Source organism: Rana temporaria, chromosome 3, assembly GCF_905171775.1.
Source record: "Rana temporaria chromosome 3, aRanTem1.1, whole genome shotgun sequence".
NCBI classification, from domain to species: domain Eukaryota; kingdom Metazoa; phylum Chordata; class Amphibia; order Anura; family Ranidae; genus Rana; species Rana temporaria.
In genome coordinates, this window is record NC_053491.1 from 100,654,358 (window position 1) to 100,679,057 (window position 24,700).

The window sequence follows — 24,700 nt, forward strand, 5'->3', positions numbered from 1 at the left end:
TTCCTTTAGTGACCCTTTAAAGTGACTGTTAAGCTTCAAGCTTTTTTTTAAATAACAAGCATATCATACTTCCCTCCACTGTGCAGTTCATTTTGCACAGAGTGGCCCCAATCCTTGACTTCTGGGGTCCCTCGGCAGTCCTCGCTGCTCCTTTCTGCATCGTAAAACCCCCTAGGAGAAGCACTCTCCCAGGGGGGTTACCTTGCGGGCACGCCCCCGAGTCCATCATCTAGCATCCATAAACGCTGAATGTAGGGCTTGGCCCTGGCGCCTACATCATTGGATTTGATTGGGAAAACACAAAACTGCGCTAATATTCACACTAAGATGACACGCTATAGGCAGCAGCCAGCGTACGATACACAAATAACATAACAAAAAGCCGCGCCACAAATATTAAAACACTCTTGATAGGAAACTCTGAGAATATGGTATATAAAGAAAAAAGTCCTTATATAAGTATCTTGCAACATAAATCACTCTCAGTTAGTATAAGTCTGTGAGGAAATAAAACATAACACTTGGGTGATAAGCATAAGATTCCTGTAGGTTAAATCACTGCAGATAATGTCCTACGATCCACACCACCAAGTGACATGTAAAGCAATATAGGTGAACCCTCCACCGGAATAACAGGCCGCTTACCAGAGGGCAAGCAAATCGAGCATTTGGCTATAGCCCAGCCGCGGCCTTTAACTCCTCAGGAACCCCGGATGGAACAGGTTAACAACAGGCACTCCATGGCAGCCAACTCCAATGTGATCGGTTAAAATATAAAAGAGAGGTGCACCATAGCGTGACTCCATTTTACAAAAAAGATTTATTAAAAGATGAAATATACTCACAAACATAAGATTTTAAAACAGCATGTAAAATCCAAACAAATGCTGGCCGGCATACAAGGAGCCCTCCTCCTCAGCGTGGTGACGTCACTGCGTAGCCTCCCAGACACGTTTCGCCATCACAGGACGTTATCAATGCTAACATTGATAACGTCCTGTGATGACGAAACGCGTTGTTTGGATTTTACATGCTGTTTTAAAATCTTATGTTTGTGAGTATATCTCATCTTTTAATAAATCTTTTTTGTAAAACGGAGTCACACTATGGTGCACCTCTCTTTTATATTTTAACCGATCACATTGGAGTTGGCTGCCATCGAGTGTCTGTTGTTAACCTGTTCCATCCGGAACAGGTTAACATTTGTGGCGCGGCTTTTTGTTTTTGTTATTGGATTTGATTGACAGCAGCGGGAGCTATGATTAAGCATTGAAAGTCAATGCGAAACGCGTCAGCTATTTTCCCCACTGTATGCTGATTGTATGCTGTGCATTTTTTCCATCAACAAAGAGCACGTCTTTTTTCAAGACTTTTTGGAGTGCGGCTGTCCATCTTTTTCTCTATCCGCATGTCCTGTGCATTGCCAGCACCCATTTGGTTCCTGAGCAGACAGTGATTGCCTGGAGGTGCCCCCCTGGAGCGGTGGCTTTCTCACCTGTTCAGCGGGAGCCAATAGCTGCACATCTATCAATCTATCCAATCAAGAGACAATAACCCCAGGCTGAGGAAGAGTGTGTTTCCGCTGTGGGAAATTCCAGGGCTCAAGTAAGTAAAACGGGGGGGGGGGGGGGGTGACTGGGGGGCTGGTCACTGCCAGGTGTTTTTTCACCTTAATGCATAAGATGCATTAAGGTGAAAAAACACGAGGGTTTACAACCCCTTTAAGCTAGGTATTCATAGAAAGTTTACTTTTGTTCGACTCAACGGGCTAAACGAAAAAAAAAACAAAGAGTTCGCCCCATTAACTAAGCGATCTTAGTGCAGCGATCTCCCCCGCTGAGCTATTGTGTTCTGACAATGAAAATGCTCACCCACCAGAACACACTGATCAGCGCTTGCAGCCATTGGCTGTGAGCTCTGATCGGATACTGGTTTTCCAGCATGCTCGTGCGACAAAAGCGGGTTCTTAGACTGGCTTCTGTCAGACAGGCTGATGTACACACTGGCTGAACGTCAGCTGGTTTCTGTTGAACTGGCCGATACCGGCCAATATTCTGACCGTGTGTACCAGCCTTTAAGCAAACCTTGGGCTAATGACTAGCTAACAGATATGGATGGACTGGGGAAGCATTCTGCTATATAATAATGTGCCTAAATACAAAATATAGGCTATTGCACCCTTGGCCAGTAAAAGTCATGACCAAAATGCGAAAATGTTTTTATACCTGCTATCCACTAGTCAAATGCTGAAAAAAATGTTCATGAAAATTAGAAAATAAAAAATTTAGAGTTTACACCATTTTCTCTGTTATTAATAACATTTTAGAGCATTTTAATTTCAACAGCATTATTTGGCTATGCTAGGTTAACGGTACGATACTTTTTAATGTTTCAGACCGCTGAATGGAGTTTATATACCACTAAGCTTTAAAGGGTTGCAGTCACTGAAATATACCCTTCTTTTCAGATCTCACCTGTTCTCAGGTCTCACATTCAGCAGATAACTTCTGCTATCTGCTCGCGGACTGTAGACTGAGCCATTACTGTCTTCACTTTCACTTGTGCTTCCATTGCTGCTTCCATGGGAGTCGTAGTACCTCCCATTCCCAGAGGGTGTGCGGGTCATAGGTCTCCGTGTACCCATCGTGAATTATTTTTGTCTTGTGCCACTTCTATCAGCCGCCTGCGACTTCCACAAAAGTGCTGCAAGACGTCCTGTGGAGACTGTTACCTGCGGGCAGAAAGATATGCAACTGCTGTAAGATATCTGTAATGTGGAGAATACACAAAACAAATGGCGCAGTAGAGAGAAGTGAATTCATTCATCAATACACTTATTACACACTACAATAGGTATTAATACCAAGTTACAGTACATTTGCTGTACTTTTAGTTTATGTTAATATTGACCAAGGGGAGTTCATTTGTGAGTCCATATGACTAGGGAAGAGTGAAATTGGGAGTTTTTGCCCAAATTCTAGTATAATGTGGGTGAAATGTTTTAGCGTAAATGGGCATGACTAAATTACACTTTTGGGTGTTTTTAAAGAGTGCAATCGGCTTTAAATTAATCCTAAAGTTTACTAAAGTTCCTTTCAGCTATCCTAGGCCTGCTCTTGTGCCCCTCATAAAATGAAGAAAGATACTGAGGACCAAAGGAACCCTAGGCTTATCAACAAAGCCATGTGAATGCCATATAAGTACTTACACAGTGATCACATGGCTTTAGTAATAAACAATGCATCCTTACTGTTAGTATTTATTTTACGAATGCTAAGACTGTTAGAAAAAAAAAAGCCATGGCACTGTTTTTTCCCAAGTGTTGCCTAAAAAGACTGCATGGAAAAATTTGCTATCAATTTCCAAATTTTCTGAGAGGTGAAAATAGTGACAGAGCTGTAAAACCGATTTTGGTGGACTTATTCTGCTTATCCCTACCTACCTATGACCATCTAACGTGTATGTTTATCAACTATATAAATTATTATAACCCATAAAAGCACTTGTCCTTTCCATTCACAAATGCATGCTTTCTTATTTTGGGCCACAAAGCTCCATTCTACAGTTGTTGAAATAACACCCTTCAGTATGACTGTAAATACTGTTCTACTTGGCGGTCTTTTGCGGGGCTGGGCACTTTATGGTTCACCACCAGGTATACGTTTTTCAGCAACGCAACTAGACATAAAGCCTAGCACAGACTACTATTTTTTTTTTAATTCAACCCAGCTCAGGTCGGAGCTGCTGTACTAACAATCTCATGTTAGTTAGTGATCTCCCCTGCTCTGCTATTGTATTCTGACAGGGAGACTGCCCCCCACCAGAACAACCCAGTGCTGATCAGAAGCTAGTCGGCAGACCTTTTTCGGTCATGAGCCTTTGACAGAGGCCGGACGAGCTGCCAGTTTCTGTCAGATTGGCTGCTATACACATGGACCGATTATCGGACGGTTTCTTTTGAATCGGATGATGCCAGCCGACATTTGGCCGTGTGTACTAGACTTCAGCATTTTTTTTTTTCAGATTTTTACAGATTCATACTTACCTAGGTGGATGCAGCATCTATCCTCTGGTGCCTCTAACACTGCGAACAGAACAATCTAACACCGCAGATTGCTCTGTTCTCAGGGCTCCCTGAGCAGGGGCTGGTGACTTTTAGTCAGCGCTCTCTGTTTTGCCCCATGCTCGCTCACTGGAGAGCTGGGCTGTGGAGGGGGCAGCCGGCTCAGGCTCTTAACAGCACACTGAGAGGCTGAAGCGACTGCCGGTCCAGGCATGTGGGCAGATCCAGAGTCGGGACCTTGCCCGAGCCTGGACCGGATCTTTGACATCAGCAAACAGCGGACTTCAGCCCGCTGTCTGCTAAAAACGGATTACAGGAGTGCAAATTGAACTGCACTCCTGTGATCAACAGAAGTATAGCCAAACAAGCTTTAGCTGTACTTCTCCTTTAACTTCCAAGAGTTCCGGTTTGTGCCGGTCAACACACCCATTTTACAATGTCATGAAATATAACACCAGGCAGGAATTTGCCACAGTATTTTCTCCTATAGCAGGAATATATTATCCCACTTTTTCTAGAAATGTTGACAATTATAGATTGACAAAAATTGTTCCATTAAACAAGGGCATGCAGAGTAAAAAAAAGGAGGCCAATAAATATACAAATAAACTTAGCTAGAAAGTAATTGCAATTGTAACAATAAAAGTCTGAGTTCCCTTACTGCTTCTTGTATCACTGGAACACTATATGCATACAAATCCTGATTGTTTCAAATTACCAGATAAATCTGGTGACAAACGAGTCAAGTTACAGGTTACCATCCAATTCCATTAGCATGCTCACAAGCCTATAATTAGATCATACATAACAAGGCGTATCTGTAGGCTTGGAGTTCTGCAGAATGCTAGAGATAAGTGCGACATGGAAACACATAAATGAAGCATGCCAGGAACAGGCTCTGTGTCTGGCTTTTCGGGTTTAACTTTCTGGATATGTTTACCAATGAAAATACAGTAAAACGAGCATAAATCATTCCAGAACCATGCTTGTAATCTAAAGCACTTATATCAAAGCATTTATTTTACAGGGTATAAAAGAGAAGAGAGGCACCTCTAAGTGTAGCAATAAGTTGCTAAATGTTGTACCTTCATTAAATGTAACCATATTGCTACACTGTACAGGAAATAACTTTATATCACACTATATAATGGAGTTTAAGTATTGAGGATGAGCAGCTGTTCACTGAGCCTGACTAATGCCTGATACACACAATCGAAAATAAAGAGTTTACCAAAGTTATGAAAATTCTCATACGAAATTTGGAAGCGATATGTGTTGTAGTGTATTTGTATTGTATTTTGAAACAACAACTGTAGTGATTAAAACAAAAATTTTACAATTTAGTATCATACTACAAAAATGTTCATGCTTTCAGAATAACTGTTGTGATCGACTCTCGAAAAGCTCTGTACTAACGATCAAATTATTGTACGATCACTTTTAAAGCGGTATTTTAGACATGTTGGGCCAGATTCATGTACCTCGGCGCATCTTTATGCCGGCGTAGCGCATCGAAGATACACTACGCCGACGAAACTTCGAGAGGCAAACAGCATATTCTGAGAGCAAATGCGCGCATCGTTGCGCCGGCGTAACTTAAATTAGTCGGCGTTAGCTGACGTAATTCAAAGTGGGAAGGAAGTTGGGTGTGATCCATTTAAATGATGCGTGACCCCATGCAAATGAAGGGCCGAACGAACGACGCATGCGCCGTCACGTGATAGCATGTCCCGCGTCCCTCTACGCATGCGCACAACTACGCCTGTAGTGTAGGGCCTCCACCATTATGAGAAGCCCCCCAAGGGCCTCCAACATTTTGGGAAGCCCCTCCTCCTCCTCCTCCATAAGGGAAGTACCCTCAAGGGCATCCCCATATAGTCGGCCCCAAGCCTCACCTGCACCCAGGAAGGCTACTAGGAAGACAAGGGGTGATCCAGAGGCCTTAGAAGCCACTTTGTCGAGGGACCAGGCCAGGAAGACACACCATGTTGGTTCGGTTGCGTCTGACATGCGCCGGGTGGCAGCCAGCCTGGCCTCCTTGGAGCAGACCCAGGCTGCCAGCACACTGGCAGTCCAGCAGGCCCTCAACCAGCAGGCTGCCTACACTACCGCCATCACAGAAAGTGTGCAGGAGGTCAGTGTAAACAGCACTGCATTAGTGACCTGCCTGAGGGACCTGGATGCCACAAATGCAGGCCTTGTGGCAGAGGTGAGGAGCCTGGCAGTGGCCATACAGGCCATTGAGGCGGTGGGGAATCAAACAAATGCGGTCCTCACACGCATAGCCTTGGCTTTGAAGGGAAGCCAGGCAGCCAGGGAGAGACCGGGGGATGTACCTCCTCCCAATGTCCCACCCCCCCCACCCGCGGCTGCCCCCAGGCAACAGAGGGTCAGGAGCCTGGGCACTAGGCGTAGTCCATGTAAGGGCAGATGAGTGCCAGTTATATGATTTGCTTATTATACTCGTTATGAGTCTTATTATTTTATTATTATACTCATGATATGAGTCTTATTATTTTATTATTATACTCAGGTTATGAGTATTATTATTTTTTATGTAGAATTAATACACAGCAACATAATTGGAGCCTTGACGTGGCGTTGCTGCTCCCAAGTACCGTGCGGTGTACTTTGGTCTAATCCAATTTAATGGGGATGTGGGGTGAGTGTGCTAGGGACCACAGTGGTGTGCATGCGTGCATTCTCCTTGTGACATGATGAATGTGTGTGTATTTAATGTGAAAAGATGCCTACTGTGAGGCATCTCCTGACTGCTGTTCCCTCAGCTGACCGGGTACCCTCAGTTTGGGGGGGATTGTCTAGTTCGGGGGTCAGGTCCTCACGTAGGTCAATCTGCAGGCCCCTTCTTATGGCGAAGTTGTGCAGAATGCAACATGCACCGATGATCTGGCACACAAAGTTTGGAGAATACAACAGGGTACCCCCAGACTTATCCAGGCATCGGAAACGGGACTTCAGGAGGCCAAAGGCCAAAGGTGCCACCACTGCACGGGTACGTATGTGTGCTTCATTGTATCTTCTCTCTCCTGTGGTTTCAGGATTCCGGAATGGAGTCATGAGATGGGGCCCAAGTGCATATGCAGAGTCACCTGAAAGGGAAAAGACAGGAGGATGTTAGTCGTGCATGTGCCCCTTGTGATGTCTGCATCATGGGGGGGGACAGTCATGCCTGACACCCATGTCACTCACCAACCAGCCAGCTGTCCCCATACACGTTCTGTTCAAATTCCATTGGGATGGTGCTTTGACGGTATATGAAGCTGTCATGGCTGGATCCTGGGTGTTTGGCACGGACGTGCCATATGAGGCAATGGGCATCGGCTATCACCTGTACGTTGATGGAATGCCAGTGCTTCCGATTGCGGTATATGTGCTCTGTGTCACGGGGGGCTGATGATGCGTGGGAATCTGGCAATTCTGTAGAAATCTGTCATTGCCTTATTCCGCTGATGCTCCTGGGTGGGTCTGACAATGTGGTGGGACATGCGTCTGAGCATTGCAGGGACAACCTGGTGCACACATCTGCTCATAGAGGATTGTGACAAACCAGCCACAGCTCCACTTGTTCTTTGAAAAGATCCACTGGCGAGGAAATGCAGTGTTGCCAGTACCTTGACCAGTGGCTGCACTGCATGTGAGCGGTGTGTCTTGCTGGTCAGGGGCGGACTGGCCCAGGTGGAAAAGAGGACATTGCCCCCCAGGCCGCTCACATTATGTTTAAAAAGGGCCGCAGCGCTGTTTTTTTTTTTTTGCTAAAAATCGTCAGCGGCGGCCGCCGATTGGCTGGCTGCTGCCGTGCTGCATTGTGGGAGTTGTAGGAAGTTTAGGTCATGTGGCACGTCAGGGGAGGGTTAAGGCACGAGCGCCGTACATCTGTGACTCGTGGGCTGGCTGGGGCTGCCTGCAGAGAAATATCAGTGAGTCTGAGAGAGAGCCTGCACTGGCCCTGGATCGTGAATTAGCGGCCGAATTGCAGTGAAAGATCACACTCCATCCAGCCTGTGCTGCAGCTGTGCTGTGTCCTGTGACAAGAATGTTAGCTGCACAGGGCTCAGTGAGTGTGAGTGTATTCCGTCTTGCAGAGTACAGCCCTCCCCCTCCTCAGTCTCCACTAATGGGAGAACGATCAGCACTGTCTCCTCCCGCCCCTCTCTCCCTATGCCTGCTGTCTTCTGTGAAGCAGAAATTCCGGTGGGAAACTTTGAAGTCAGCAGCCACAGTGTCATCATATTCTAAACATGAAGAAGCTGAGTGAGCCAGTGACAGTGAGCCTCCTGCTAGGACTGTGCAAGTGAGTGAGCTGTAAACAGCCTCTCCCCTCCCCCCTCTTTTCCTACTCCTCTCTCCCTTGAGCCTTATCATTTAACCTCTTGCCTGCCAGGCACTTTCACTCCCTTCCTGCCCAGTACAATTTTCAGTTCTCTTAGGGTCCTTTCACACCAGCGGACCGTTCGTCCGTTCATTACAAGTCTGTTAACGGACTTGTAATGAATCCCTATGGGAACGCGTCCGTTAGCGGATGGAGCATCCGCTAGCGTCCGCGTCAGTCGGGATCCGCTTTTCCGAACGGAAGAAACACTTTTTCTTCCATTCGGCGGAACGGACCGGATGCAGACGGACAGACGGTCCGTCTGCATCCGGTCCCCCATAGGGGAGAGCGGAGCAGAGACCGGGCGGTCCCTGCACAGTGTGCGGGGACCGCCCTATCCGCCGACAGCTCAGCGGGGATTCCCGCTGAGCTTTGGCGGACACACGGAGCGGACACAGAAGCGGTCCGCTCCGTGTGAAAGAGCCCTTACACTAAGCCCAGGTTCACATTGGAACGATTTGGCATGCAATCTGACATGCTGACATGTCAAATCGCATGCCAAAACGGTGACAATTGCCAGCGATGGCACCATTCGAATCGATGCAACGTTGCATCGATTCCATTTGTGGTGGTGCACCGATTCCCAAAAGTAGTTTCTGTACTACTTTTGGCAACTTCGGGGAGCGATTTCAATAGAAATTTGTACAGGAACCCGCACAGATGTCTCTGAAATCGCACTCCAAAGTCGGGACTGAAATGCGAGTATGAAATCGTTCAATTCAGCTGAACTCACACGATTTCATTCCCGATGTCAGTGTGAACCTGGGCTCCGAATGACAATTGCGCAGTCAAGCAACACTGTACCATATTACATTGTTCTTTTTTTTCACACAAATGGAGTTTTCGTTTTGGTGGTATTTAATAACAATTGGGGTTTTTTATTTTTTGCTAAAACATGGAAAAAATTAAAAAAAATTATGTTTTTTTTTTTTTGTAAATGCAGTGCCTTGAAAAAGTATTCATAAAATCCCAATAAAATACATTTACTTTTCTGGTTGTAACATGACAAAATGTGGGAAATTTCAAGGGGTATAAATACTTTTTCAGGGCACTGTAAGTCATTTTTCTCCTTCACTGAAGTTCACTGATGGGGGGCACAGATAGGCGGAACTGATGGGTAGCAATGTTGGGCATTAATGGGTGGCACTAAAAAGCAGAACAGATTGGTGTCATTTGCTGGGCACTGTTGGGGCTGCACTGTAATCAATGCCCTAATTATTTGTACGGTGTCCCCCGTGAGGAGATGCCCCTAATCGGCGCTCCTCACAGGCTGTCATTTACATGTGATTGGCTGTTATTGGACACAGCCAATCACATGGGTAAAGAGCAGTGTCACCGGCTATTTACCAAGATCAGGGTCATGCTGTCATTGCTGTGTCATTTTTGTCTTGCTTCATAACATCAATATCCGTTATAAAACCCGGAGGGCATGGATGGTGAGATGATTTGGTGGCACAATGGGCCACCCGACTCGACTTGCCCCCCAGGCTTAAGGCTGCCAGCCCTCCCCTGTTGCTGGTGATGTCATCCTGCAGGGTTCTGGCTATTTCCAGGATGGCTTCAGTGTCGAATCTGAAGATGCGATACACCTCCGAATCCCCCATGCCAAAGATGTTCATGCGCGTTAGGTATATCCTCTCCTGTGCCCTCCTACTTTCCCTTAGACGCAGTAGTGCTATGACCACGGCTGCCCCTGGCATGTTGGCACTCAGATGTGTTGTCCTGCAAGTGTTGTTGCTCAGGTCGTCTGTAACGCTGCTGTTGTTGCTGCTCTCCAGCTGACCTGTGCAAGTCTGTTGCAAAGTTACCCCTGCTTTTATGAGGGGTAACTTTAGGCCGGGCGTACAGCTTACGCGCACCGCGCATAGCGTGCGCCGGCCAAACGTACTCATGAGAATCGGCATATCTCCCTCATTTGCATAATTGAATAGGAAATCAATGGGAACGAAAGATGCGCCCAGCCTAAATATGCGCCTAAGTTACGCCGGCAGAGGACTGTTACGTCGGTCGGATGAAGCCTATTTTCGGGCGTATCTGCTTCTGTGGGTACGGCGCATAGATAAGACAGCGCACATTTACACTTACGCCGCGCATCTCGAGATACACCGTCGTATCTCTATGTGAAATCTGGCCCGTTCACTTTGAATACCCAATCGTGTTCAAGAAAAAAAAAACTGCCAGGAGGAATGATTCTAGGAGAATTTAGAAAATATCCAGTGTGCATGAGGCCTTATTACTTCTACTCTGATTAAGGCCTGGTTCACACTGGTACGATTTGAGATGCGATTTGAGATGTCAAATCGCATCTCAAATCGGCGGCATTTGCCGGCAATTGTTGGCAATGGCACCGTCCTAATCGGTGCGACGCTGCATCTGCGGCGATGCACCGATTTCAAAAAGTAGTTCCTGTACTACTTTTTGCGATTTCGGGCCGCTATTTACATTGACATCTGTGCAGAAACCTGCACAGATGTCTCTGAAATCGGGACTGCCCGCAGCCCAGTGTGAACCCGGGCTAAGGGTTCTTTCACACTAATCAGTTTTTTATGTGCTTTATACTAGTATTTTTTTATAAGCTCAAAAAATGCTGGAAAAAAAACGCTGGATGAAAAATGCAGACAATAGGATTTTTGCGACGGCTTATAGTAGCTTTTAGGAGCATTAACATAGTAGCATTAAGTAGCTTTTAGGCGCATTTAGAAACATTAGCATTTTATTCGCATTTTTACAGTACATAAAGAAAAAAAAACTGTTATGCCGCTTACACACGATCATTTTTCGGGTTGTAAAAAATTACGTTTTTTACATGTCATTAAAAACTATCGTGTGTGGGCTTTTTCGGGTTCTGAAAAACGGGCAAAAAAAATTCCAACATGCTCTATTTTTTAACAACGTTTTTAACGTTGTAATTTTTAAGGTTGTAAAAAATGATCGTGTGTGGGCTTTAACGACGTGAAAAATCTGCGCATGCTCAGAGGCAAGTTATGAGACGGGAGCACTCGTTCTGGTAAAACTAGCGTTCGTAATGGAGTAAGCACATTCATCACGCTGTAACAGACAGAAAAGCGCGAATCGTCTTTTACTAACACAAAATCAGCTAAAGCAGCCCAAAGGGTGGTGTCATCCGCATGGAACTTCCCCTTTATAGTGCCGTCGTACGTGTTGATGTCACTGCGCTTTGCTGGAGCATTTTTTTTTCACGATCGTGTGTAGGCAAGGCCGTTTTAATGATCGGGTTGAAAAAAACGTTGTTTTTTCTAGAGCCTGAAAAACATTTTTTTTTACAAGCCGAAAAATGATCGTGTGTACGCGGCATTAGGAGCAGTTTAGTAGCGTTTTTTTTTGTTGGAAAGACGCTTAAAAAAAAAAACTCTACAAAATTGTTTTTTCTGCTCCTAGACGCTGAAGTGCAAAAAAACACTAATAGCCCAAAGTAGTGTGTATGAACACATGGATAGGATAACACTTTTTGCGATTCGGGACTGCGTCGCTTTAACAGACAATTGCGCGGTCGTGCAACGTGGCTCCCAAACAAAATTGGCGTCCTTTTTTTCCCACAAATAGAGCTTTCTTTTGGTGGCATTTGATCACCTATGCGGTTTTTATTTTTTGTGCTATAAACAAAAATAGAGCGAAAATTTTGAAAAAAATGAATATTTTTTACTTTTTGCCATAATAAATATCCCCCAAAAATATATAAAAAAAACTTTTTTTTCCTCAGTTTAGGCCGATACATATTCTTCTACCTATTTTTCTTAAAAAAAAATCACAATAAGCGTTTATTGATTGGTTTGCGCAAAAGTTATAGCGTTTACAAAATAGGGGGTATTTTTATGTCATTTTTATTAATATATTTTTTTTACTAGTAATGGCAGCGATCAGCGATTTTTTTTCGGTACTGCGACATTATGGCGGACACTTCGGACACTTTTAACACATTTTTGGGACCATTGGCATTTTTATAGCGATCAGTGCTATAAAAATGCATTGGATTACTATAAAAATGCCACTGGCAGTGAAGGGGTTAACACTAGGGGGTGGGGAAGGGGTTAAGTATGTCCCTTGTGTGTTCTTACTGTGGGGGGGGGGTGGCCTCACTAGGGGAAACACTGATCTTCTGTTCATACATTGTATGAACAGAAGATCAGCGTTTCCCCCGCTGACAGGACCGGGAGCTGTGTGTTTACACACACAGCTCCCGGTCCCCGCTCTGTAACGAGCGATCGCATGTGCCCGGCGGCGATCGCGCCCGCCGGGCACACGCATGGGAGTCGGGGGCGAGCGGGGGGACCCTAGTGGCGGCTCAAAGAGCCGACGTAGAATGACGTGGTCTCGCCCAGGAGAGCCGACCTGCCGCCGTAGAATGACGGCGGCTGGTCGGCTAGTGGTTAAACAAAACAAAAAAGGCATCCAACGTGCACCAGTGTGAAAGGGCCTTTAAACTGAACAAAAGCACATCAAAAACTGATCAGTGTGAAAGGAACATTACTTATTACTTTATTCAGTGCTCCTCTAAGCACTGTCATTTTACTACTTAATTGGGAACATGTCAGGCCCCATACACACGACCGAGTTTCTCGGCAGAATTCAGCCAGAAACTCGGTCGGAGCTGGATTCTGCCGAGAAACTCGGTCGTGTGTACACTTTTCAGCGAGGAAGCCGACGAGGAACTCGTCGGGCCGAAAAGAGAACATGTTCTCTATTTCCTCGTTGTTCAATGAGGAAAGTCGGCCCGCCGAGATCTCGGCGGCTTCCACACTGAACTCGACGAGGAACTCGATGTGTTTGGCACGTCGAGTTCCTCGGACGTGTGTAGGGGGCCTCAGATGTTACTTTTAGATAATTGGCAGGAAATCCCGCTCTTCTTTTTTTACATGAAGATTGTAATATGCCTTTTGCATCAATCAAGCTGCAACCAGGAAATGGTCTTCATACCTTTCTGTCTGTTCTGTACTGTTACCAATGCATGAATATTGTTTTCTCAATTGTAAAGCCTAGGTGCTAAAACCGTAATATTACCTTCCTTAGACATACATGGTCAATGCTGGCTTGTCATTTTGCAATCTGCCTGGTTGTGCCCCTACTCACAGATAGGGATGGACTGGCCATCGGGACTACCGGGAGTTTCCCAGTGGGCCGATGGCTCAGTGGGCCAGCTTCAGTGACAGCGGACCACCGTCCCCCCTCCGCTCCTCTGTCTCTCCCTCCCTGCAGCGCTCACCCCCTCTCCCTGGCTAGTTAACTTCAGCGTGACTGAATACAGACATGCTCCTCGGGAGTCACACTGAGAAGCTCATCATACGATCCGGAAGGACGGCGGCCACACACAGCTGTGACATAAGCTTCCTCGGCACTCGTTTTTATGGTCTTTTATTCCCCCGCTCTCCAACCTGTCTGCTGCCACGGAGAATCTATATGGAGAGCGGCAGTTGCAAGTTCAATTAACAGACTCCAAGACCTAATAGGAGGACAGCCGTGCAGGGAAAGGCCTCCAGCAAGAAGCCACATCTGCACGTGCAGGAATGCTGTCTCCAATGGCAACAGTCTTTAAAGGGGTTGTAAAGGTAAAGGTAAATGTTTTTTCACCTTAATGCATCCTATGCATTAAGGTGAAAAAAGATCCGATGGTACCGCCCCCCCCCCCCGAACCCCCGTTTTACTTACCTGACCCCTCGAAAGTCCAGAGCGCGTCCACGTGATCCTCTTCGGTTGCCAGCCTGGCCGTTGATTGGCTAAGCTGGATGGATTGATAGCAGCGCAGCCATTGGCTGGCGCTGCTGTCAATCACAGTGGATGACGCGGCGTGCCGGGGGGCGGGGCTGAGTGATACAGTCGGCGGCTATGCCCGCTGCTGTATCACGGTAGCGCGCTTGCAAAAGCTTTCCACCATGCGAGGTCGCTCGCATGAAGGTGGAAAGCTTTTGCGAGGAGGAGCCGAGACAGCCGCCGAGGGACCCCAGAAGACAGGGTTAGGGGACACTCTGTGCAAAACAAGCTGCACAGTGGAGGTAAGTATAACATGTTTGTTATTTAAAAAAATAAAAAAAAGTTTGCCTTTAGTGTTCATTTAACAGTTCCTAACACAAAGCATAACAGTTCTTTCACCTTCTCTACATCTCCTTGTAGTTCTCCCATACACTGAGCTCCTGGTCTCTCACTAGACCCTCTCATTCACTGCTTCTGAATCCCTTGAGCTCCTCCAATGTTCACGGTGGTATCTTCCTCAAGCGTCACCCCCGCTTCTCTGCTGGGTCCCTAGGTTGGCACTCTAGATACCTCACAAGCCTATAGCTTGACACACAAGGCTGCTCTGCAAGCGTCACCTCCGCTGGCTGGGTCCCTGGCTGGAAACCCACTGAAGTTTCCAGATTTTTCACCGTCCCCATCTGATGAGACTACTGCTCCGGTATTTGCTTCAGCTACTCACTGTCGTTCCTGGTAATAAGGCAGATAGTCCTTTACTGACGACAGCTTCTCCTCTACCTCTGACAATGTCAGGTTCTCCGTCCAGCAAAACCATCACTTTTGGTTGGACTGCAAGCCGCAATCCCAACCCTGCACTGCTCTCTTGCTTCTGGATAGGCCCTCAGACAGCCTAGCAGCCAGACGCCCCCAAAATAGGCCCAATCTCCAGGCCTGGCACCTCGGGGTGCATGACACACGTCCACCCAGACAGCCATCCAGGTGGCACAGACCATAGATCACCTGACCTCACTCAAATATATAGGCTCTCCCAGCAGGCCAAGGGCTTTTAAGAAAACCCCTGTCCATTGGCTGAGATACCCCATATACTCTTAACCTGACCTTGCTTTGTCCTTTTGGTATCAAGTACCACAAAGTACCCAGCCACCTAGTGGTAGAAGAGAAAAGTGCAACAAGGCCAAGCTTAGGGAGAAATCAATGGATCTCTAATAATCAACCAGGATAACTACTCTAGGCAAGTCAATTTGTGAGGAGAAGCCCTGCCTAAACTCCAGGGTGCTACATAAGCATACTTGTTCTAGGTTAATGATTCAGAAAGTATTGAAGGCAGAGGCTGAACATAATAGCCAGACAGCTAGAATTTTCAGATGGCAGTTATTAATGGCAGCCTGCATGTCTCTCTTTGGAAAGGACTTAAAAAACATATGCACAATAATAGCAGCAATCGATAACTAGCAATACCCGAACAGGTCTGGGTTTGTGTTGCGGGAGGATCCACAAATGCAGTGTAAAGTCTGCTAACCCTGAACTAAGCACTGAGCCCCATTGAAGCTGAACTCTTTGTCAGAATAGGTAAGAAGTATTAACCACTTAAGGACCCCTTCACGCCGATATACGTCGGCAGAATGGCACGGCTGGGCACATCCACGTACCTGTACGTGGCCCTTTAAGCCCAGGCGTGGGGTCGCGCGTGCCGGCGGCGCATGCACGCGACCCGGTCCGAAGCTCCGTGACCGCGCCCGCGGGACCCGCGGACCCGATCGCCGCCAGTGTCCCACGAACAGTCCTCCGGAGCTGAAGAACGGGGAGAGGTGTGTGTAAACACACCTTCCCTGTTCTTCGTTGTGGCAGTGTCATTGATCGTGTGTACCCCCCCCCTCTAGGGAGGTACAGTGTCACTATGGTGACACTGAACTGCTCTGATGACAATATGTAAGAAAAAAACAATGTTTAACCACTTCAGCACCAAAAAGATTTACCCCCTTAATGACAGGCCATTTTTTGCAATACGGCACTGCGTCGCTTTACCTGACAATTGAGCGGTCGTGTAACGATGTACCCAAACAAAATTGCTGTCCTGTTTTTACCCACATATAGAGGTCTCTATTTGATCACCTCTGCGGTTTTTATTTTTTGCGCTATAAACAAAAAAAAGACCGAAAATTCTACTGGTGTTCGTCAATGTCCCAGCTGGGTGGCCTATTCTGCTAAATTTTCTGAAATTTTCTAGGAGACCCATGGAGGAAGTGTATGTCTGATACTGGAGGGCAGCATTTAAATATCCAGGGGCATTGTGAGTACAGACTTAAAGGATAGATCCCAGTGACTGTTGCTGCTGATATCCCTAGCATATCTATAGTGCTTGCCTGGCCTGGGACATTGCTGAAGGTGTCCTGCTGCTGTTTATTCTCTAGGATTTTGTTGGAGGGACTGTTCTGAGAAGAAGCATTACAAGGGAGAGTGTCCTCAATTCTTTGCTTAGCTTCCATGGAGTGTCCCACAGCTCCCTAAGCCCTATCAAAGTTTATCAGCAATAACATTTAAAAAAGGCAACTCTTATGCCGCGTACAGACGATTGGACATTCTGACAGCAAAACTGTGGATACATTTTCTGTTGGCTCAAACTTGTCTTGCATACACACGGTCACACAATTGTTGTCGGAAATTCCAAACGTCAAGAACACGGTGACGTACAACACTATGACGAGCCGAGAAAAATGAAGTTTAATGATTCCAAGCACGCGTCAAATTAATTCCGAGCATGTGTAGAATTTTTGTACGTTGAATTGTGTACACACGATCGGAGTTTCCGACAACAACTTTTGTTGTCGGAAAATTTGAGAACCAGCTCTCAAATTTTTTTTGTTGGAAATTCCGTCAGCAAATGTCCGATGGAGCCTACACACGGTCGGATTTTCCGACAACATGCTCACATCGAACATTTGTTGTTGGAAATTCTGACCGTTTGTACGCGGCATAAGACTGTTTATTGAGCCAGAAGAGTGACTATTGCTGTGTGCTTGGCTGCTATTGCACTAATCTGGGAAAGGAATCTGGGACAAATCTGTGGCCCTTTTGGGGAATAGCGTTACATTAAAATTAATGGAATCAGGCAAATTGCCATATTCGTTCACAGGACTGCAAACTGTGACTTGCTTAGGTTTGCCTTGATCCCATGGCTGACCTGAACCCAAATGTAATCCTTGCTCACAGCATGCAATCCTTTGATTGTGTTGCACTGCAGCTCTATAAGCTCCTTCCAAGAACTGTACCAGATTTGACCTGAGGAAACTTGTAGCTCTTACAGCACCTGTTGCTTCTCTTCATCCATCTTTAGATTTCTGTAAACTTACAATAAGAATGTTCTGCTTGCTCTAAGCTCCCTTTTTAACCCCTTCAATACAGGGCTTTTATACCCACCTCCATACCGGGCCTATTCTGGCACTTCTCTCCTACATGTACAAATCATCATTATTTTGCTAGAAAATTACTCAGAACGCCCAGACATTATATATTTTTTTATCAGATACCCTAGGGAATAAAAAAATAAATCATCCAAGTGATCTTCAAACGTGACTTATAGTTGGTACATGCAGGTGGTGAACGTGGAATACAGTGAGAGACCTCCACCGATATTAGAAATGGCCGCTCACCTCACAATATGGACCCTCAGTTGAAAAAGGGTCATAAGCACTTTCCCATATGGGTAAAATCCAGGTTTATATTCCAATATAAAGAGTCACAGGACAGACAGGCAGGCTCACAGGTGGATCCAATGAGAGATGTGTCATATCATGTAAAAAGAATAACAAACCATAGTGCTCTCTGCAAAAATGATACAAAAGTTTAATATAAAAGAATAGCACTTACAAACAAAGGCACTATATCCAGTGCCAGGTAATCAGCGTGATAGTAGTGTGGAAGGCTGCGGGTGACGTCACGTCCTTCCCATCCGAACGTGCGTCCCTAAAGGCGGGACTTCTTTAGCGGATATGAAGAAGAAGTCCCGCCTTTAGGGACGCAACATTTGGATCCCGGATCTCCTTCAGGTAGTTTTGGTTAGGTTACCGACTGATAGGCAACCAACATCCAGCCTCTCTCCCAGATGGAGCTGTGCCTACAGAGATGAAGAATCTGTGGACTAGAGCCCTTTACTTAGCTCGTAAGACTATTGTACAGAAATGGATTGATACAACACCTCCAACCCACAAACAATGGTCTATATTAAAAAGAGAGAAATTGACTTACAAACATAGGGGAGTTCCCCATAAATTTAATAGAATATGGTCCTATTGGCTTGCTCCTGGCAATTTGTTTTACGATGGTATGTGCAGGGAGTTGGAAGAGGAGGGGGGAGTGGGGGGATCAGAGGTAGAAGATAGATCTGAAATAAACCTATAAGTAGAGATTAAAATGAAAATGAATGATATATAGAGGTGTATGTTTATTGTTTTATTGTCTTGTTAGATGTTTTATGTTTTTGAGGTATTGTTTTGTTCTTTTTCTTTCTTTTTTACCCTGATAGAATAGATAATTATTGCAATGTTGGATTGTATTAAGATGTTTGTATTATCTTATCATAGAATGCAAATGGTAAGTTTTTTTTTTCTTTTCTTTTCTCACTACTACTGTTACTATTTAAAAAAAAAACTTTCTCTAAGTATGTAAAAAGCAACAACAAAACTAAAATAAAAATTATTTGTTAAAAAAAAAAAAATGGATGGTCAGGCCCCTATTGGAACGCCAGTTTCTCTTGGCACTCCTCAGGCAGACTATCCACCGGACAGCTTCCTCCAACAGGACGGACAGCTCAGGACCTCAACAGATTTGGGACCCAGTCGTTCACTGGGCCCCAGCGGCAGATCAGATGCTCCGGGCCAACGTGGTCCCGGAACCAGGATCGCTGTGTAGCACGCATATCCCGGCCCAGAAGACCATTTGCCAGGGTGCCGTGGAATGGCTACCCTGAAGGTGGGCGCCACACGGGAAGAAGACCCAAGAAAATGGCATCTGCCCCATAAATACCCCCCCAGCATGCACAGCAAGGAAGCCTCCTCCTGATAGAATGCCGAGAAGAAGCATCCAAACTCTTGACTCTGCTGCTGTCACCTGTCGGCCTGGGGTGTGACCAGCACCCCAGAAACGACAGCATGAACCCACAGCACAGCCAAAGCTGAGACAGAGGCTCCAAATTTAAACAGATTAACCTGGTCAGAGTCACTTAACTCTCTGACCCCCTCTAAATTTACACTAGCACCGGTTCTGAAAAGTAACCAGGCACTACACTTAATTTTCCGTTCATGGTAATACATCCATACACTTGCACATGTAAATGCAAGTACCAGAGTTTAAGTGCATACAGCAAATTCTCTAAGGCAGGGGGGCCCAACCAGTGGCAGGGGGGCCACATGTGGCCCGTGGAGCCCTCTGATGTGGCCCGCGACCTCCGGTTCTGGGATGGTTGGTTGGCAAGCCCAGATTGCAGGTTGCCGACCTGCCATCCCAGAGCTTTAGTGTTGTGTATGAAGTCAGTGGTAAAATACGCAAGCAGCTTTTCAGAAAGTGCACCACACCTATGCACCATATAACAGACGTCAATGGCAAAGTGCAGCTAACCGGCAGGAAAACCACAGGTACACTGCGCCGCACCCATGGTTTGGGTAGACCGCAGACTATCAGTGAAAAATCAGCCTTAGGCCCCTTTCACACGATCGGTGCGACCCAATAGGACCCTCCATTCACTTCTATGGAGCGGCAGATGTAAACAGACTTTTGTCTGTTTACACCTACGTACCTCCAATCCAATCTGCTAAAAAAAAAAAGAAGTGGATTCGTCCCCTTCCATTTGATAGGATTAGAGGGCCCATAGAGTAGATTGGGCTGTGATTGCTTTGCATATGCAGACTGGACACAGACCTGTCATCTGCCCACTCCGCTCATTATGGCCCGCGACTGGTTACTAAGTCGCTTAAGTGGCCTTCAAAATGTTGGGCACCCCTGCTCTAAGGCATGTCTATGGGCATAATTACACCGTTGCTGTGGGCTCCTGGACACCACAAATACATGCATATTTTACTCTGCAGAGCCATGCCACCCAATATTTAGCCATGTGCAAGAGTTCTTATATTACTTTATTAAAGGAGTATTATTAATGTAGCCTAGTGAACCTGTATTCACTCCAAACATCCAATCATGTGTAGTGGAATTTTATAATTAGAAGCTTCACCTACATCTGATGACATGATTTATGCAAATACAGATGGCAAAGCAGCACTGTGAGGTCAACTTCTCTCATCTTTAAAAAAAAAAATATGTCAGGCGTCTCTTTAACCTGGTGATTTTTGTCAGCATAATTCCTGCTTGAACAGTATGTCAACACTGTCTTTCACCAGTCTGCACTTCATTAAAAGTCTCTCCGTGCCTAAGCTATTTGCCAGTAAAAGGCGACAACCTTTCAATTAGAGTGGGACTATGCTTCTCCCTCCACTGCTTGACCTTATTATATAGTATTATATTGTATTATTTCTATGTTCTTAAGACATTTACATAATTTGGGCCAGATTCAGGAACGTTTTACGCCGGCGTATCTATTGATACTCCGCGTAAGTTAAAAGATGCGTCGTCGTATCTATGCGCGGTATTCTTAAAACAAGTTACACTTGAATTTTGGCTTAATACGACCAACGTAAGTCTCCTACGCCGTCGTATCTTAGGTGCATATTTACGCTAGCCGCTAGGGGCGCTTCCGTTGATTTACGCGTTGAATATGCAAATGAGCAAGATACGCTTATTCACAAACGTACTTGCGACCGGCGCATTACTATACGCTGTTTACGTAAGGCGTACGACCGGCGTAACTTTACCCCTCATAAAGCAGGGGTAAGTCATGTTAACGTATGGACGTCGGAACACCCGTCAAAATTTACGTTGTTTACGTAAGTCGTACGTGAATATGGCTGTGCGTAAGTTACGTTCACGTCGTAGGCAGTGTTCGACGTATCTTAGGCATTCTAGCCGACGTGATTTTGAGCATGCGCACTGGGATACGTCCACGGACGGCGCATGCGCCGTTTGTTCGGCCCCTAATTTGCATGGGGTCACGGCTCATTGTAATACAACACGCCCACTGCCTTGATAATTTGAATTAGGCGGGCTTACGCAGGCCCATTTACACTACGCCACCGTAACTTAGGGCGCAAGTTCTTTCTGAATACGGTACTCGCCTCTCTAAGTTACGGCGGCGTAGCGTATATGAGATGCGCTACGCCCGCCTAAAAATACACCAGTCTTTCTGAATCTGGCCCTATATAACTAGGAATAGATCTGGGCTAATGAGATGGACTTTAGACGGTACAAGTGAATATAGCAAAAATACTATGGGTATATTTATTTATAAAAGTAGAACATTTACAGAACAAGAAATTATATACAGAACTTCGTGAACATGATACTATAATATCGGCATATTATTCACAGTACATACATAGGAGAAATTTCATAAAAGTTAATACTAATGCATGTATGTTAAAGGAATAGAAATCATGCAGCACCAGAAATTATATAAAAACTTTTAGATCCTTAGAACTGTATTGAATATGTGGAGTGATGAGGATTGCTTTTACTCGCTTTTACTCAACATGTTTTGCGTTGAAAAAACGCTTCATCAGGAGCATAACAGTCTAATAGTACATAAACAAAAAAACAGAAAGGACAAAAAGTATGAAACCAGGAATGGAAGAGAGAGAGAAAAAAAAAAGGGGGAGGTTGAAATGGAGTATAAGAGGCATCAAGCTTACAAGAAGATAAGGTCAGAGCAATTATTAATGAATGAGGAAAAATGGAAAAGTGGCTTACCAAGATATATGCGTGTAAAAAACTTTGGGCTAGCGCACAAAAATATAAAGGTAAAAAACGGTTTATGTCAGGCGACAACAAATACTGCAAAAGGGGTCCCAATAACGAATCCGGGATGGGTAGCCAACGAATCTGGATAGCTTGTAGGCTGAGGGGTAATATAGAGAGAAGATCCACATGTAAAGGATAGCATAATGATCATATGCATAATAAATGACCCAGCCTAACCCTTAAGTTCATAAAATAAGGGAATAAGAAAAAAGGGGGGGGGGCACCCGAAAGGCCCATACAATGGTAAGAAATATATAATAAGGGCTATGCAAAAGGCCAGGAAGTCAAAAATGGTAATAGAGGATCTTGAAAGATGAAGTTGGAAAAGTATAAATTACCTTAATATCCATGAGGGCATGGAAAACCGGTCCGAACGGGAGCCAACAGGAGTGTATGGTGTCAGTGGACACCATACATACTGGTGTCAGTGGACGGCCGCCGACTGCAGTTAAAAATAAATAAAAAGCCTAAAAAAGAAAACAAATGCAGCCACCACATCTAAGTATAGGTAGGCTGTAAATTGTATTACTCTCCATTCACAGAAGATTTGATGGGTTGGCCAATGGATGGACCCTGTGGAATGTTGGAGGTCAGGCCCAGGGGGCCCAGTCCTAAAGCTGTGTACGGGGGTGCCAACATTTCTGATGGCTGCCCTGAATGTGCTCATACACCCTAAACAGTGAATTTGATGTTTGACAAATCATGATTCACCACCAGTGAATGTCTGCCGAAATGTCATATTCACTACTTTGTAATTATGCCCCTAAGTGTCCCCAAACTGCAAAAATATAACCGGAACAAAGAAAGCAAAAATACTAACTACAGAACGACTACCGTATTTATCGCCCTATTACGCGCTCCGGCGTATAGCACGCACCCCTATAGCCCTGAAATAGCCCTATAGCCCTGTAGCCCTGAAATTCCTGGAAATTTTTTTTTTATACTTACAGTTTTGGTGTCTTGCAAGGGCGTCCATCGGCGGCCTTGTCTGGTCAGGCGTCCTTCTGCGGCCATCGTGGTGTCCGTGGTGTCCTCCCGCGCTGTCTCCGAGTCGAATCCCCGCTTCCCGCGCTGTGTTTGAACCACTCCGCCGACATATACCGAGCGCAGTACACTCGGGTATTGTCGGGCAGGCTCGGCTCCTCTCGCGTAAAGGACGTACAGGACGCACAGGACGTGACCGCGCGAGAAGCCGAGCCTGCCCGAGTATACCCGAGTGTACTGCGCAGTGGTTCAAACACGGCGCAGGAAGCGGGTATCGGCGTATATGGCGCACTCGCGATTTTGCCATGATTTTAAGGGCAAAAAAGTGCGTGGTATACGCCGATAAATACGGTATATACAGCCGAATGTAGATGAGAGCGAGACTAAACACATAAGTAAATGCAAATTTAACCACTTGCCGCCCGCCATATTGCAAAATTCCGTCAGCAAAGTGGTTTAATTATCCTGACATTGCGGCGATCGGAGGTGCGGCGTGTCAGTCTGACGGAGACGCTTTACCACGTGATCAGCTGTGTCCAATCACTTAGGATGCATTAAGGTAAAAAAACACAGGGGTTTACAACACCTTTAAGGCTAAAAAATAGCAGTGCCCACTGAGGTTGGCATGCAGCGGCAAAGTGGATAGAGTCGGAACAGAATCCATGCTGGTTAGGGACAACATACTTTGTTCTTGGGAAAGTTTCCTGAGGAGGAGGGACAGACTTGGGGACACCAATGTCTGCTCTGCTGAACTTTCAGGCATATGATCTAGGATCTTTGCACTGCATTCAGCTACCCCTTTCTCTGAATCTTCTCTGGGAAATTTGGATTCACCTAATGAACAACCTTGCAGCTGGATACCTGTCATTGTGTGTTAGTATTGCTAAACATTCCACATCTGTGTTGCCTGTGTTCTAGTACCGCTGCTTCCATATTGTTTGGAATTATAATGCAAGTAGTTGTCACTCTTCACTCAACAACAAGTGCTGGTGACTGCAGTTGTTGCTCCTATCTTCAGCTTAACCAAATAAAACCCCAATTACAAAGATGAGAAGCTGGGTAAAATCTACATAAAAACAGAATGCAATGAGTTCAAATTCTTATAAACTTATATTTTACTCACTATAGAAAATAAAAAACAAATAAAAAAAAGTTTAAACTAAGAAAATGTACCATTTTAAGAAAAAAATAAAGTCGTTTTGACATTACTGGCAGCAGCACATTTCATGAAAGTTGGGACACAGGGCAACAAAAAGCTGGCAAAGTAAGTGGCATTAACAGAGCTAGTACAGTGGTCTACAAACTGTAGCCCTTGAGGCACTTTTCCCACTACTGACACCAACGACGAGGCACCATTACTTTCACTGACACCGACAGTGGGGTACTATTCCTCCAACCTTTACCAATGATGAAATATCATTCCTCCATCTCACACCAACGATAGTGTACTGTTTCTACCACTAATACCAATGATGAGACATTATTCCTTCTACTGACCACATTTTTTAAATCCCACTGACCACCAAGCCTGAGGCCCCGTACACACGGCCGAGGAACTCGACGTGCCAAGCACGTCGAGTTCCTCGTCGAGTTCTGGGATGAAGCCGCCGAGGAGCTCGGCGGGCCGCCTTCTCCCATAGAACAACGAGAAAATA

The 24,700-nt window shown here is 45.6% G+C and overlaps 1 protein-coding gene across 2 annotated transcripts in view; it reads right to left on the reverse strand.

Annotated features, from left to right (window-relative positions):
• The window catches only part of ALPK3 (alpha kinase 3), a 162,563-nt gene that overhangs the window by 117,121 nt on the left and 20,742 nt on the right, over window positions 1–24,700 (reverse strand). For both annotated transcript variants that reach the window (XM_040343100.1, XM_040343099.1), the window contains exon 2: window positions 2,475–2,731. In XM_040343100.1, the coding sequence (XP_040199034.1) occupies window positions 2,475–2,644 (170 nt within the window). In that variant the 5' untranslated portion in view covers window positions 2,645–2,731. The remainder of the gene's footprint in view (window positions 1–2,474; window positions 2,732–24,700) is intronic.